The sequence below is a fragment of the Pristiophorus japonicus genome, chromosome 8, assembly GCF_044704955.1.
Source record: "Pristiophorus japonicus isolate sPriJap1 chromosome 8, sPriJap1.hap1, whole genome shotgun sequence".
Classification (NCBI taxonomy): Eukaryota; Metazoa; Chordata; class Chondrichthyes; family Pristiophoridae; genus Pristiophorus; species Pristiophorus japonicus.
This window is the reverse complement of record NC_091984.1, coordinates 136,068,741-136,086,012: the sequence shown is the minus strand read 5'-3', so window position 1 is coordinate 136,086,012 and position 17,272 is coordinate 136,068,741. Positions and strand designations below refer to the sequence as shown.

The window sequence follows — 17,272 nt, the reverse complement described above, 5'->3', positions numbered from 1 at the left end:
CCTTACCCCAGTCCAAGTGCATGACTCCCCCAGCCAAAGTGCCTTACCCCAGTCCAAGTGCATGACTCCCCCAGCCAAAGTGCCTTACCTGGGTCCAAGTGCATGCCTCCCCCAGCCAAAGTGCCTTAACCCAGTCCAAGTACTTGCCTCCCCCAGCCAAAGTGCCTCACCCCATTCCAAGTGCATGCCTCCCCCAGCCAAAGTGCCTCACCCCAGTCCAAGTGCATGCCTCCCCCAGCCAAAGTGCCTCACCCCAGTCCAAGTGCATACCTCCCCCAGCCAAAGTGCCTCACCCCAGTCCAAGTGCATGCCTCTCCCAGCCGAAGTGCCTTATCCCAGTCCAAGTGCATGCCTCCCCCAGCCGAAGTGCCTTACCCCAGACCAAGTGCATGACTCCCCCAGCCGAAGTGCCTTACCCCAGTCCATGCCTTACCCCAGTCCATCCCTCCCCCAGCCAAAAAGCCTTACCCCAGTCCAAGTACTTGCTTCCCCCAGCCAAAGTGCCTCACCCCAGTCCAAGTGCATGCCTCACCCAGCCGAGGTGCCTTACCCCAGACCAAGTGCATGACTCCCCCAGTCCAAGTGCCTTACCCCAGTCCATCCCTCCCCCAGCCAAAGTGCCTTACCGCAGTCCAAGTGCATCCTCCCTCCCCACCCCCCCCCCCCAAACAATGTTCCTTGTAGAGAGTTGGAAGAACGTGATCTGTCTTTCCTGAGTTCTCCCTCTCCCACTCCGATCACCCCCCCCACCTCTCTCCCTTTCCCCCAGCCTCACTCCCTCTCTCCAGCCTCTCTCACTCTCTTCCCCCCCCCCCCCCCAGCCTCTCTCTCTCACCCCCACCCCAGCCTCTCTCACTCTTGGCCCCAAGGCCCTCCGATTTCCCCCCCCCCAGCCTCTCTCACTCTCCCCCCAAGCCTCTCTCTTTCCCCCAGCTCCCGTCTCTCTCTCTCTCCACTCAGCCTCTCACTCTCTCTTTCCCCCAGCCTCCCACCTCGCTCACTCTTCCCCCCCAGCCTTTCCCACCACCCCCAGCCTCTCTTTCACCTCCCCCAGCCTCTCTCTCTCTTCCCCACCCCTAGCCTCTATCCCTCCCCTACCCCACCTCTGTCTCTTCAGCCCCCCAGCCTCTCTCACTCTGCCCTCAGCCTCTCTCTCTTCCCTGCCCACTCAGCCTCTCTCTCTCTCTCTTCCCTCCCCCTGAGCCTCTCTCTCTCTCTCTCCCCCTCAGCCTCTCTCTTCCCCCAGTCTCTCTCACTTCACTCCAAGGCCCTCCGACTCCCCGCAAACGTCGCACGGGACTCGCGGCTCACGTCCTTTGCTGGTTTCTAAAAATTTCCCAATCCTCTGGCCTTCCACTGTCCTTCGGAACATTGTATGCCTTTGTTTTCAATTTGATACCAGCATTTACTTCCTTAGTTAGCCAGGGATGGTTCATCCTTCTCTTAGAATCTTTATTTCGCACTAGAATAAATCTTTGCTGAGAGTTATGAAATATCTCCTTAAATGTTAACCTCTGCGTTTCTACAGTCTTGCCCATTAATCTATTTTCCCAGTCCAATTTAACCAACTCTGCCTTCATACCTTTGTAATTACCTTTTATTTAAGTTCAGGACACTAGTTTGAGACCTAGCTTTCTCACCCTCAAACTGAATTTGAAATTCTACCATGTTATGACCATTCGTTCCAAGAGGATCCTTCATGAACTACAAGATCATTCATTAATCTAGACTCGTTGCACATTACCGGTGATACGTCCTTCCTACACAGTATAAATGCACACGAGGCTCATGCTTGAGAGAAGGTCAGTCTGTGACCTGTCCTTTATTACTTAGCACTCAAGTGCAGGAAGTGGGTGGAGCTTCCCCTTTTATATCTGAAGGTCCAGGTTAGGAGTGTCTCCCACCTAGTGGGCATTGTTCTCACAGTGTACAACTTAGGTCAGATTATACATGGGTTACAATGCTGGCTGAATACATGACAACCGGATCTAAAATAGTTTGCTCCCTGGTTGGTTCCACAATGTATTGTTCCAAGAAACCATCCTGCATACTCTCTATAAACAGTATTGCAACACTGACTACACTTCAAAAGTGTTTTGGGACATCTTGCAGACATGAAAAGCGTCATATAGATGCAAGTTATTTCTATGACCTTCAATCCTATTCCTTTTTTTCTGGGAATTTTTCATGGCTGTTATTACCTGCCTTTGCCAGAAGTTCCCATTAAACATTCTGGCAACATTTTCAATATATTTCTTACTTTAAGATATTTATCACCAAAATGGAAGAATATGATTTGAAAATAACTACTAAAGCTTCAGCAGGGGTTGCACTTGCCTGACCAATCGCAGACTTGTTTGAAAGGTGAAATCATAATTGACAGGAGCAGCAAGATGACACAGCACACTTAAACTTCCAAAGTGCCTTTGATAAATTACCATATTAAAGATTCCTTTACAAACGAAGGATAAGGTATGGATGTGGAATTTTTATTGGCTTAAAATGAAAGAAACAGAGGTAGTTGCTGGGAGAAGTTAATCCAAAGTGTGACAAGTCCCCCATTGTGGGACGACTCCTGATGCTGAGTTACATTCATTTAGGACAGATGGCAAAAAATATTTATTTACACAAAAGGTGAAACAGGGGGCCAGGAAGTGTGGTTGAGTCCAGGACATTAGAACTCATTGAAGAAAAAGCTGTTTAATAAATGGTAAGATAGGTTTGGTAGAAGGATGAGATTGAATGGCCTGAATGGCCTTACTTACCTAAATCTCTTTTGTGACCCTGTGAATATTTGGAATGAAATTTAAAAGCTCCTCCAGCTTTCATCTCTAGTTAAGAATTTTAAACCGAAGAAATTACAAAGGGGTAGCAGTGGGGTAGAGCAGCTGATATTAATGAACGCAATGGAACACAAAAACAAACAGTTGCACGACTGAACTGCATTTTCCCCCGCCGGGTAATGACAAGGCTGGTGCAATGCATTGATGCAGCAGTCGCTGTGCCACCACACCATCGGGCACAGGATGTTTTACATTGCTAACCTGGTTTGGCGCTTTGGCACCACTGCAAATTAAGGAAACCTAGCAAAGTCATTCCCTTCAAATCTGTAATGCTTATTTCTGCTCCCATCCCATTAAACTTTGCCACCTGTGTAGGAGCAGTGAACCGGCTAAATAGAGAAAAATACAGACTTCAAGGATTTCATGGTGGATTTGTGTTTGTACTTACACTGTGTTGTTAGTTTTATAATGATTGGTTCCAGAGTCAACTCCAGCTGTTTCTTTTGCTCCTCGAATTCCTGTATGGAACCACTCTGTGCCGAATTTAGCCATTCGGATTTTGCACGGCAGGCATTTACGAAGGCAGTCTACAAGATGATAAAGACGCTTGAAACCAAAAACCCAATGCACATTCACTCACTACACAACAAAGAAATGAAGAGAGAGAGAGAGCAGTGCTCCCCTTTCAACCCAAGATTAACAGAGCTTACCTTGTTTTGCTTGGTCAGCTTGCCCTTTGTCTTTTCAAGATCAGCAATAGTTTCGTACATGTTATTAATATACAACTCCAAAATCAGTTTGCCCTCTGCGTTTAAAAAGTGAAAAATAAAAATGTATTATTATACTTATGATACTCTCTTTAACCTAAACAACTGGAACAGTGTTGGGGTGTCGTTGGGGATGTGACCATTTATGTCGGGAACAGAGTGGCATAACAAAGTAGCAGGGTACAGGTTCATGCGTATTATATCCCAAGCTGAGTTCCCATCCCCAAGTGTACATAAGAATTAGGAGAAGAAGTAGGCCATTCGGCCTCTCGAGCCTGATATCGATCTCTCTCTTGAATATACTCAAACACTGAACCTCCACAGTCCTCTGGGGTAGAGAATTACAAAGATTCACAACCCTCTGAGTGAAAAAGTTTCTCGTCATCTCAGTCCTAAATGACCGACCCCTTATTCTGAGACTGTGACCCCTGGTTCTAGACTCCTCAGCCAGGGGAAAACATGCTCCCTGCATCCACCCTATCAAGCCCTGTAAGAATTTTGTATGTTTCAATGAGATCACCTCCCATTCTTCTAAAGTCTAGAGAATATAGACCTAGTCTACTCAATCTCTCCTCATAGGAAATTCCCCCATCCCAGGAATCAGTCTGGTGAACCTTCGATGCACTCCCTCAATGGAAAGTACATCCTTCCTTGGCTAAGGAGACCAAAACTGTACACAATACTATGGGTGCGGTCTCACCAGGGCCCTATATCATTGCAGTAAGTGTACTATGGTGTGAAGGTAGCAAGAAGGGACAAATAAGAAAGACAGAGAAAAATGAAACACGATGGTAAAATTGGTCACCCTCACAGATCTCCAACCAGAGGACAGTATCGAGCACCAGGAGATAGCCTGTAACCATCATCTCAGCTGACAAGGTTGTGTGCTATGAAGAGGATATTAGTACAAGTGAGACAGGGAGAAAAAAAACATTCATTTTAATTCGATAAAACCTCTCAGGTTGCCTTTGTATCGAGGATTGACTAAGAACAGGAGCAGGCAATGAAATAGGGACATCACAACATTTGAGTTCAGAAAAACAGGAGGTAGACAAGGTTTGAAACCAGACAGAAATAAGAAAAACTTGTTACTCCCAAGATTTATGCACAAACTCAGATTTAATTTAATAATGTATGATCTTGGTGCAGTTTACTACGTATTTATAAAATGGCCTGAAACTCTCCGAAGGTTCAAACTATGCATAATTCTTAAATAATAAACCATTGTTGTACAGACATCCGAATTTCCTTACTTTAAAACACAACTCGAAAATGTCCTTTTATATTTTTATTTTCTTAGATCCTTCCTGTTTTAACTGAAGACCTTACTGGGGTGGAGTTCAAGAGGTGCCAGGCGGTAGCACAAATGACCACTATTCATGTTTGACCCTTGACAGTGAGTGTTAGGACCATAAGAACTTAAGAATTAGGAGCAGGAGTAGGCCATACAGCCCCTCGAGCCTGCTCTGCCATTCAATAAGATCATGGCTGATCTGATCTTGGCCTCAACTCTACTTCTCTGCTCACTCCCCATAACCCTTGACTCCCTTATCGTTCAAAAATATCTCTATCTCCACCTTAAATACATTCAATGACCCAGCCTCCACAGTTCTTTGGGGTAGAGAATTCCAAAGATTCACGACCCTCTGAGAGAAGAAATTCCTCCTTATCTCCATTTTAAATAGGTGACCCCTTATTCTGAAACTATGGCCCCTAGTTCTAGATTCCCCCATGGAGGGGAAACATCCTCTCTGCATCTATCTTGTCAAGCCCCTTCAAAATCTTATAAGTTTCAATAAGATCACCTCTCATTCTTCTAAACTCCAATGAGTATTGGCCCAACCTGCTCAACCTTTCTTCATAAGACAACCCCTTCATCTCAGGAATCAACCTCCTGAACCTTCTCTGAACTGCCTCCAATGCACATATAAACCCTCCTTAAATAAGGAGACCAAAACTATGCGCAGTACTCCAGGTGTGCTCTCACCAGTGCCTTGTACAGTTGTAGCAAGACTTCCCTACTTTTATAGTCCATCCTCCTTGCAATAAAGGCCAACATTCCATTTGCCTTCCTAATCACTTGCTGTCCCTGCATGCTATGTTTGCCTGTGGGACAGCATCACAGCTTCACCAGACATCTATGCACATGCATCTGCAGCAGGGATTTCTGGATCGTGAGCATGGCTTAGAAAGCAGCTGATTTTCTCCTCGATCAGAGTTTCAGACTCAACCCCAAATGATCTTGGGATCTCTCTGGTCTGTACGGCTTTGTAACTTGCTGGATAAACACACTGAGCTCATTAGGGGAAGAAAATATTCTTATAAATGAGATGCATTATACTAGAGATTTGTCATGTGGCATAATCCATTTATAATACAAATGGGAAAAAATGTGTTTGTAGTGCAAGACAAAGCACTTTTGTAAGATAATTCTGTCGTTACTATGCTAGCCTGTGGAACTATAAGTGCGATAAATGATAAAATTAATTAGAATAATTATTTAATCTAGTATTGTCTGTGGGCTGGCAATATCATTACATTGACGCCAGAAACATTTAGAAAAGAATAATTTTGAGGCGATATACCACTGGCATATTATCAAGTGAAATCAGCCCAATTGTAATAAATATATTTTTGCTTTGATAGCACTCTCTGCACTGTACAAAACCATTGCTGACATAAATATCTAAGGATCATTAATCTCAGGTGATAGAACAGTGTGCTATTTCTCACCTGCCCAATCTAGAAACTCTGTGCATTCAGTCTTGGAATATCGATTAGCTATATCTCGTGCCTTTTCAGCTCTGAGGTTGATGTTTTGAATGTTAGCTCCGAGGCCCACCAAAGTTTTTAGGCTCTCCAGCTTCCCCCAGGCAGCGGCACAGTGTAACGGGGTGTACCCTGTGAACCGGAAACAAAACATTATTTGTTACTGCAAAAGTAAGGGCACTATAAGAGAGGCGGATGACTAGGTAATTAAGAAAAATAGTAGGCGTCACAGGTTAATAGCATATGATGATTTTATGTCATTGTGGAGCAGGCGGAGGATAGTGACAAACTTTTGGGGGCAGCCGAAATCAAGGAGGACACTCCATAACCTCTCACGGTTGACAATGTCAAAGGCCTTTGTGAGGTCAAAGAAAGCCATGTACAAGGGTTGTTGGCCTTCATTGCGAGAGAGATGGAGTACAAAAGCAGGGAGGTCCTGATGCAACTGTATCGGGTATTGGTAAGGCCGCACCTGGAGTACTGCGTGCAGTTTTGGTCACCTTACTTAAGGAAGGATATACTGGCTTTGGAGGGGGTACAGAGACGATTCACTAGGCTGATTCCGGAGATGAGGGGGTTACCGTATGATGATAGATTGAGTAGACTGGGTCTTTACTCGTTGGAGTTCAGAAGGATGAGGGGTGATCTTATAGAAACATTTAAAATCATGAAAGGGATAGACAAGATAGAGGCAGAGAGGTTGTTTCCACTGGTAGGGGAGGCTAGAACTAGGGGGCACAGCCTCAAAATACGGGGGAGCCAATTTAAAACCGAGTTAAGAAGGAATTTCTTCTCCCAGAGGGTTGTGAATCTGTGGAATTCTCTGCCCAAGGAAGCAGTTGAGGCTAGCTCATTGAATGTATTCAAGTCACAGATAGATAGATTTTTAACCAGTAAGGGAATTAAAGGTTACGGGGAGAGGGCGGGTAAGTGGAGCTGAGTCCACGGCCAGATCAGCCATGATCTTATTGAATGGTGGAGCAGGCTTGAGGGGCTAGATGGCCTACTCCTGTTCCTAATTCTTATGTTCTTATGGTGCTGTTCCTTGCATTTCTCCTGTAGCTGTCGCGTGGTGAAGATCATGTCCATTGTACCCCTTAGTGGATGGAATCCGCATTGTGACTCTGGGAGGAACTCTTCAGCCACAGGGAGAAGACACTCAGGCCAACATCCCCAGCATCAAAGCATTGACCGCACTCGACTAGCTCTGTTGGGCGGGCCACATCCTCCGCATGCCCGACACGAGACTCCCAAAGCAAGCGCTCTACTCGGAACTCCTACATGGCAAGCAAGCCCCAAGTGGGCAGAGGAAACTTTTCAAGGACACTATCAAAGCCTCCTTGATAAAGTGCAACATCCCCACCTGGGAATCCCTGGCCCAAGACCGTCCTAACTGGGACGGCGTTGAGCAACTCGAGTCTCGTCGCCAAGAGCATGCAGAAATCAAGCGCAGACAGCAGAAGGAGCGTGCGGCAAACCAGACTCCCCATCCACCCCTTCCTTCAACCACTGTCTGTTCCACCTGTGACAGAGACTGCAATTCCCATATTGGACTGTACAGTCACCTGAGAACTCACTTTTAGAGTGGAAGGAAGTCTTCCTCGATTTCGAGGGACTGATGATGATGATGATGATCTCATTGCGTCTTTATTGTCTTTACTGTCTTAAGTGTCAGCTGTGGCTCAGTGGGTAGCACACTCTAGGAACTTGAGCACATAAATCTAGGCTGACACTCCAGTGCAGTGCTGAGGGAGCCCACTGCACTGTCGGAGGTGCCGTCTTTCGAATGAGACGTTAAACCGAGGCCCTGTCTGCTCTCTCAGGTGGACGTAAAAGATCCCATGGCACTATTTCGAAGAAGAGTTGTGGAGTTATCCCTGGTGTCCTGGCCAATATTTATCCCTCAATCAACATAACAAAAAAAAAATCAGATTATCTGGTCATTATCACACTGCTGTGTGTGGGAGCTTGCTGTGTGCAAGTTGGCCGCCGCATTTCCCACATTACAACAGTAGGTACACTCCAAAAGTATGTTATTGGCTGTAAAGCGCTTTGAGATGTCCAGTGGTCATGAAAGGTGCTATTTAAATGCAAGTCTTTTTTTCTTTATCCTAGATAGAGCCTTTATACAGGATAGGCTGAAAAATCCACGGATCACATTTTAAATTCTGCCTTCTGGGTCTGCCCATATTTTTTCTGAAAAGTCTGTATGTTTCCTCTATATTCTCACTTTATGTTATTTTCTTTATACAGGAACTGTATGTATCCATTGTGTAAAAATTCTCATTACAAAACATGTTGGGCAACCTAATTAAACCAGAGAAAAAGGAGATTGCTGCAAACGGAAAGCTCACACCAACTACCAATGAACAATGCAGACAAGTACCTCTGTTGGTTTGCTCATTCACATCTGCTCCTTGTGTCACCAACTCATTGATAGCTTCACAATGACCCAGCATGGAGGCTGCAAAGAGAGCATTTCTGCCGAATTCATCATGTATATTTAGCAATCTACTTGGTAGCTCATAGTATACACCTTCTTCTTCAAAACACTTGCGTATGTTCTCGGCATTTCCTGCGAGCACACTGGTAAGAAAGCTGTTCCTAAATCCGAGCTGAAGATCTTCATTTTCTGATGTATCATCATTGTTGGGGTCTGTACCTTTTTCAGCATTGTTTTCACTGTCCGGATCCATGTGTTTTTGCCTAAAAATGCAAGAATAGTAATAATGCTAAATGGGATAGACTCAGAACAGATCTAGCATCTCAAAACTGGGCATCCATGAGGCGCTGTGGGCCATCAGCAGAAATTGAATTGTATTACACCACAATCTGTAACCTCTTGGCCCGGCATATCCTTCATTCTACCATTACCATCAAGCCAGGGGACCAACCCTGGTTCAATGAGGAGTGTAGAAGAGCATGCCAGGAGCAGCACCAGGTGTACCTAAAAATGAGGTGCCAACCTGGGGAAGCTGCAACACAGGACTACATGCATGTTCAACAGTGAAAGAAGCATGCTATAGACAGAGCTGAGCGATCCCACAATCAACGGATCAGATCAAAGCTCTGCAGTCCTGCCACATCCAGTCATGAATGGAAGCAGACAATCAAACAACTAATGGGAAGGAGGAGGCTCCATGAGTATTCCCATCCTCAATGATGGTAGAGCCCAGCATGCTAGATCAAAAGACAAGCCAGAAGTGCCGAGTGGATGATCCATATCGGCCTCCTCCTGACGTCCCCACTTCACAGAAGCCAATCTTCAGCCAATTCGATTCACTCCACATGACATCAAGAAATGGCTGAACGCATTGGATACAGCAAATGCTATGGGCCCCGACAACATCCCGGCTATTGTGCGAAAGACTTGCGCTCCAGAACTAGCTGCGCCTCTAGCCAAGCTGTTCTAGTACTGGGATCTACGCGACAAATGTGAAAAACTGCCCAGGTATGTCCTGTCCACAAAAAGCAGGCCAAATTCAATCCGGCCACTTACCGCTCCATCAGTCTACTCTCAATCATCAGCAAAGCGATAGAAGGTGTCGTCGACAATGCTATCAAGCAGCACTTACTTACCAATAACCTACTCACCGATGCTCAGTTTGGGTACTGCCAGGACCACTCGGCTCCAAACTTCATTACAGCCTCAGTCCAAAAATGGACGAAAGAGCTGAATTCCAGAGGTGAGGCGAGAGTGACATCAAGGCAGCATTTAACCGAGTGTAGCATCAAGAAGCCCTAGTAAAATTGAAGCCAATGAGAATTGGGGGAAAACTTTCCAATGGCTGGACTCATACCCAGCACAAAGGAAGATGGTTGTGGTTGTTGGAGGTTAATCACCTCAGCCCCAGGACATTGCTGCAGGAATTCCTCAGAGCAGTGTCCTAGGCCCAACCATCTTCAGCTGCTTCATTAGTGACCTTCCCTCCATCATGTCAGAAATGGGGATGTTTGCTGATGATTGCATAGTATTCAGTTCCATTTGCAACTCCCCAGATAATGAAGCCGTCCATGCCCACATGCAGCAACATTCAGGCTTCGGCTGATAAGTGGCAAGTAACATTCACATCAGACAGATGCTAGGCAATGACTATCTGAAACAAAAGGGAGTCTAACTACTGTCCCTTGACATTCAACGGCATTACCATCGCCAAATCCCCCACCACCAATATCCTGGGGGTCACCATTGACTAGAAACTTAACTGGACCAGCCACATAAATACTGTGACAACAAGAGCAGGTCAGAGGCTGGTTATTCTGCGGAGTGTCTCACCTCCTGACTCCCCAAAGCCGTTCCACCATCTACAAGGCACATGTCAGGAGTGTGATGGAATACTCTCCACTTGCCTGGATGAGTGCAGCTCCAACAACGCTCAAGAAGCTCAAAACCATCCAGAGCAAAGCAGCCTGCTTCATTGGCATTCCATCCACCACCTTAAATATTCACTCCCTCCATCACTGGTGCACTGTGGGTGAGTGTGTACAATCTACAAGATGCACTGCAGCAACTCACCAAGGGTTCTTTGGCAGCACCTCCCAGACCCGACCTCTACCACCTAGAAGGACAAGGGCAACAGGCGCCTGGGAACACTATCACCTACAAGTTCCCCTCCAAGTTACACACTATCCTGACTTGGAAATATATCGCCTTTCCTTCATCGTCGCTGGGTCAAATCCTGTAACTACCTCTCTAACAGCACTGTGGGAGTACAGAGGAATGGGAGTAGGCCATTCAGCCCCTCGAGCCTGTTCCGCCATTCAATGAGATCATGGCTGATCTGCAACCTAACTCCTTAAACCCGCCTTTAGCCCATATCCCTTAATACCTTTGGGTAACAAAAAGCTATCAATCTCAGATTTAAAATTAACAATTGATCTAGCATCAATTGCCATTTGCAGAAGGGAGTTCCAAACTTCTACCACCCTTTGTGTATAAAAATGTTTCCTAATTTCACTTCTGAAAGGTCTGACTCGAATTTTTAGACGATACTTCCTAATCCTGGAATCCCCATCCAATGGAAATAGTTTCTATCTACCCTATCTGTTCCCCTTAATATCTTGAAAACAACACACAGACTGCAGCGGTTCAAGAAGGCGGCTCACCACCACGATCTCAAGGGCAATTAGGGATGGGCAATAAATGCTGGCCTTGCCAGCTACGCCCACATCCCAGGAACGGATTAAAAAAAACACGCATTAACGCATTAAGTATTTATTAATCATAGAATGAACCATCAACATTTACATCACCAAAACCATTCAGCCCATTGTCCCACCTCTTTGCTAGAGAAATGTAAAACTAATCCCACTGCGTGGCTCTCTCACCAGAGCCAGCTCTCTTCATCGGCTTCAGATATTTATTCTGGTGTCAGCCGTGGTTCAGTGGCAGCACCATCGCCTCGAGTCACAAGATTGTGGGTTCAAGTCCCGCTCCAAAGACTTGGGCACAAAAATCTAGGAACACACTCCAGTGCAGGACTGAAGGAGTGCTGCACTGTCAGAGGTGCCATCTTTCAGATGAGACGCTAAACCACGGCCCCCGTCTGCCCTTTCAGGTGGACGCAAAAGATCCCATGGCATTATTTTGAAGAAGAGCAGTGAGTTCTCCCTGATGCTGTGGCCAATATTTATACCTCAATTAAAACAGATTATCACAATGCTGTTTATAGGAGTTAGCTTTGCAGAAATTGGATTCTGTGTTTCCTACATAAAAACAGTGACTACATTCATTTGTTGCGAAGCGCATTGGGACCTCCAGAGGTCATGAAAGGCACTATATAAATGCAAGTGCTTTTACAAAAGATGCAATGTGCTCTGACTCAACAACTCGCTGTGGCAAAGAATCTGTCGTTGGGAAGATGCTGGAGTCCATTATTAATGAAGCAATAGTGGATCATTTGGAAAGGCATAATTCAATCAAGCAGAGTCAGCATGGCGTTATGAAAGGGAAATCATGTTTGACAAATTTGCTGGAGTTCTTTGAGGATGTAACGAGCAGAGTGGATAAGGGTGAACCAGTGGGTGTGGTGTATTTGGATTTCCAGAAGGCATTCGATAAGGTGCCACATAAAAAGTTACTGCACAAGATAAAAGTTCACGGGGTTGGGGGTAATATATTAACGTGGATAGAGGATTGGCTAACTAACATAAAGCAGAGAGTCAGGATAAATGGGTCATTTTCCGGTTGGCAAACAGTGACTAATGGGGTGCCTCAGGGACCCGTTCTGGGTCCCCAACTATTCACAATCTATATTAATGACTTGGATGAAGGGACCGAGTATAATGTAACCAAGTTTGCTGATGATACAAAAATGGATGGGAAAGCAAATTGTGAGGCGACACAAAAAATCTGCAAAGGGATATAGACAGGCTAAGTGAGTGAGAAAAAATTTGGCAGCTGGAGTATAATGTGGGAAAATGTGAGGTTATGCACTTTGGCAGAAAAAATAGTAAAGCAAATTACAATTTAAATGGAGAAAAATTGCAAAGTGTTGCAGTACAGAGGGACCTGAGGGTCCTTGTGCATGAAATATAAAAAGTTAGTATGCAGGTACAGCAAGTAATCAGGAAGGCAAATGAAATGGTCTTTATTGCAAGGGGGATAGAGTATAAAAGCAGAGAAGTCCTGCTACAACTGTGTAGGGTATTGGTGAGACCACACCTCGAGTACTGCGTACAGTTTTGGTCTCCATATTTAAAGAAGGATATACTTGCATTGGAAGCTGTTCAGAGAAGGTTCACTGGGTTGATTCCAGAGATGAGGGCTTATGAAGATAGGTTGAGTAGGTTGGGCCTATAGACATTGGAGTTCAGAAGAATGAGAGATGATCTTATCGAAATATATAAGATAATGAGGGGGCTCGACAAGGTGGATGCAGAGAGGATATTTCCACTCATAGTGGAAACGAAAACTAGGGGACATAGTCTCAGAATAAGGGGCCGCCCATTCAAAACTGAGATGAGGAGGAATTTCTTCTCTCAGAGGGTTGTAAATCTATGGAATTCTCTGCCCCAGAGAGCTGTGGAGGCTGAGTCATTGAATAAATTTAAGGCGGAGATTGACAGATTTTTGTATGATAAGGGAATAAAGGGTGTTGGGGAGCGGGCAGGGAAGTGGAGCTGAGTCCATGATCAGATCAGCCATGATCGTATTAAATGGCGGAGCTGCTCCTATTTCTTATGTTCTTATGTATTCCACCATTTAAAAACATCTACAAGCTACAAGTTAGGAGTGCGATGGTATACTTTCCACTTGCTTGGATGAGTGCATCTCCAACAACACTCAAGAATCTTGACACCATCCAGGACAAAACAGCCCGCTTGATTGGCACCCCATCCACCACTTGAAACATTCACTCCCTCCACCACTGGCGCACTATGGCAGCAGTGTGTACCATCTATAAGATGCACTGCAGAAACTAGCCAAGATTTTTACAAGGGCAGCAGGTGTATGGGAACACCATCACTTGCAAGTTTCCCTCCAAATTACACACCATCCTGACTTGGAAATATATCGCCATTCCTTTGACCCTGGGTCATAATCTTGGAACTCCCTCCCTGACAGCCCTATGGGAGTATCTTTACATTATGGACTGCAGCGGTACAAGAATAGGGCCCACCACCACCTTCTCAAAGACAGTAAGGGATTGGCAATAAATGCTAGCCTTGCCAGCAATGTCCAGATCCATGAAATAATTTTAAATATAAAGACATTTCTCCCAACCTCATTCTCTCAATGATCAATAATCCATAACCAAGTGATGTTTCCACTATCCGTCGTACCAAATTAAAGCAAACGTAAACCCTTTATTTGTCCCGCACTTTAATTTTAGTTTATTTGTTTATTGGCTGTAAAGCCCTTTGGGAGGGGAGAGAGGAGGTATGGGGAGGGGAGAGAGGAGGTATGGGGAGGGGAGGTCCTGAGGTCGTGGAAGGCGCTATATAAATGCAAGTCTTTTCTTTTTTCTTTCACATGAATGTTTCCTTAACTTTTACTCTGTCTCGGTATTGCGTTCTGCGCAGATCACGGCCCCGAATGTCTCCCTGTTGGTGCCTGTGTCTCGATCTCTTGTCCTTCAAAATACCAGGCGGCAGGGATCAGCCTCAGCCGTCTCCAAGGCAACCGGCCCCTCTGTGCAACGCGGATGACGATCCCGAAACAGGTGTAGCCCTAATTAAGATCCGGCACCAACCCACTGAAGAAAGGAAGAGCTTTTGATCTCGTTAATGGTTCCGCCCGGTAATTTCGATCCTAGTGGGAAAAAAACGTGTTGGTTATCAAGGAAATAAAACAGGTGTTCAACATCGCGGGGAGGGGGAATGAACGAGGAACAAGGAACAGTCAAGACTCGTGCCAAGTTGCAATGATTGTACCAATATATTAAATTGGTGTGAAAATATTTTTTATATTGCGACCAGTGCCACAGGTTTGGGGAGCTACCCGTGGGAATGAATACGCTTTAAATATATATATTTTTAGAAAAAAAAGGAAGACTTGCCTTTATATAGCGCCTTTCGAGATCTTGATGTCCCAAAGCGCTTTACAGCCAATGAAGTACTTTTAAAGTGTAGTCAGTGTTGTAATGCAGGAAACGCGAGACAAATACCACCAATGATGTCTCTGCAAGATCCTGCAGATCCCCTGGGAGGACAGAAGCACCAACGTCAGTGTTCTCAATCAGGCCAACATCAGCATCGAAGCACTGACCACACTCAACCAGCTCCATTGAGCGGGCCATATTGTCTGCATGCCCGACACAAGGCAAGCACTCTACTCGGAACTCCTACACGGCAAGCGATCCCCAGGTGGGCAGAGGAAACTTTTCAAGGACACCCTCAAAGCTTCCTTGATAAAGTGCAACATCCTCATTGGCACCTGGGAATCCCTAGCCAAAGACTGCCCAAAGTGGAGGAAGAGCATCCGGAGGGTGAACATAAGAACATAAGAACATAAAAACATAAGAATTAGGAACAGGAGTAGGCCATCTAGCCCCTCGAGCCTGCTCCGCCATTCAATAAGATCATGGCTGATCTGGCCGTGGACTCAGCTCCACTTACCCGCCCTCTCCCCGTAACCCTTAATTCCCTTATTGGTTAAAAATCTATCTATCTGTGACTTGAATACATTCAATGAGCTAGCCTCAACTGCTTCCTTGGGCAGAGAATTCCACAGATTCACAACTCTCTGGGAGAAGAAATTCCTTCTTAACTCGGTTTTAAATTGGCTCCCCCATATTTTGAGGCTGTGCCCCCTAGTTCTAGTCTCCCCTACCAGTGGAAACAACCTCTCTGCCTCTATCTTGTCTATCCCTTTCATGATTTTAAATGTTTCTATAAGATCACCCCTCATCCTTCTGAACTCCTGAGAGGAAAGACCCAGTCTACTCAATCTATCATCATAAGGTAACCCCCTCATTTCCGGAATCAGTCTAGTGAATCGTCTCTGTACCCCTTCCAAAGCTAGTATATCCTTCCTTAAGTAAGGTGACCAAAACTGCACGCAGTACTCCAGGTGCGGCCTTACCAAGACCCTATACAGTTGCAGTAGGACTTCCCTGCTTTTGTACTCCATCCCTCTCGCAATGAAGGCCAACATTCCATTCGCCTTCCTGATTACCTGCTGCACCTGCAAAATAACCTTTTGGGATTCATGCACAAGGACCAATTGTGGAGCAGTGGAGGCGTGTCCTGCTCAGTAGGAGCTGTGAGCAGTGAGAGGAGCAGCTATCAACCTTAGCTCCTGCCTGGAGAGCCCTGAGAACAGCCCAGGAAGAGAAGGAAGGAAGGGGCTTCACCACCAACTTTCACCCAGAGGGAGAGGAGGAAGCAGAAAACTTTCCAACTTTTTAACATTTCTGCAAGGAGTTGGAGAGAGGGGGAGAGACCAACAACAACATCCAACGTGGAAGGAGGGAGACTCTACCATTCTACAGGTGGGTGTGGGTGCATTTCCCTAAAAGACTTTGTTGTATCGGTGGGGGGAGGAAAGAAGACCACAGAGGGCCGGAACATCGCGGGGGGTGTGTGTGTGTGTGGAAAGTGTGTGTGGGGGCCTTGCTTACAACTAGGCCCCACACACAACTGAACCCCCCCCCCCCAATTGCCTAGCCTGGGATAGCTGGAGCTACCAGGCTGAAGATTCTTTAATCACCCATTGAACATCGTTGGGAGTGTATGCCTGGTGGCTCTAGCTGCCCCAGGTGAAGACATCTTCTCCCCCCACCTGAAGACCAACCCAAAGACTGTGCTTGTGTGTTTTTGCCATCTGGGGAGTGCACCCACCCACAGCTGCGAGGGGAGACCTGCCCTCGCAGGTCCCCCCCCTTCCCACCCCCCTCTCTCTTTCTCTGTTATTCTCTGTTTCTCCCCTCTCTCTCTGAGAGCCCTTTTCCTCCCAAATTAATTAAAAAAAAAAACAATTGAGACAACTGAGCAGAGGGAGCAAGGCCCCTCCCCAATTGCCAACTAGGGGAGAGGTGTGCCTCGTTAAGGGCTCCTCTGCTCAGTCTATTAAACGAGGCCATTTAAAGACCATTAAGGCCTGTGACTTTGGGGTGGGTGTAGCCCTTAAAGGGACCCCGTGATGGCGACCCCATCCACGCCGGTGGCAGGGCCAGCTAGGACTTATGCGCAGGCGGCATCCACATCCACGGTGCCTCCTGCGCCACCTGCTGCCCTGCCACCATTCAAACTAATAACCAAAAAACACGGGGTCAAGAGCTACACTCACCCCACAATGAGCATTGAGGAGTGCGTGCGGGCGATGGCTGGGGTAGTCGGCCCCTCGGCCATTGTCGCAGCCTCCAAGATGTCTGGGAAGGCCGTGTTCTTCCTGGGGTCGGAGCGGGCAGTGTCCCTGGCCCTCGAAAAGGGACTCACGGTGGGCGGGACGTTCCTGCCGGTGGACCCTCTCGAGGCCACCGAGCAGAGGGTCATCATATCGAACGTCCC

At 46.3% G+C, this 17,272-nt stretch overlaps 1 protein-coding gene across 2 annotated transcripts in view; it reads right to left on the bottom strand.

Annotated features, from left to right (window-relative positions):
* ankrd45 (ankyrin repeat domain 45) overlaps positions 1 to 17,272 on the bottom strand; it is a 36,554-nt gene that overhangs the window by 3,075 nt on the left and 16,207 nt on the right. For both annotated transcript variants that reach the window (XM_070887438.1, XM_070887437.1), the window contains exons 2-7: positions 14,821 to 14,963; positions 14,312 to 14,573; positions 8,706 to 9,025; positions 6,284 to 6,451; positions 3,494 to 3,588; positions 3,232 to 3,370 (exon numbers count right to left, since the gene is read on the bottom strand). In XM_070887438.1, coding sequence (XP_070743539.1) covers positions 3,232 to 3,370; positions 3,494 to 3,588; positions 6,284 to 6,451; positions 8,706 to 9,015 — 712 coding nt within the window. In that variant the 5' untranslated portion in view covers positions 9,016 to 9,025; positions 14,312 to 14,573; positions 14,821 to 14,963. The remainder of the gene's footprint in view (positions 1 to 3,231; positions 3,371 to 3,493; positions 3,589 to 6,283; positions 6,452 to 8,705; positions 9,026 to 14,311; positions 14,574 to 14,820; positions 14,964 to 17,272) is intronic.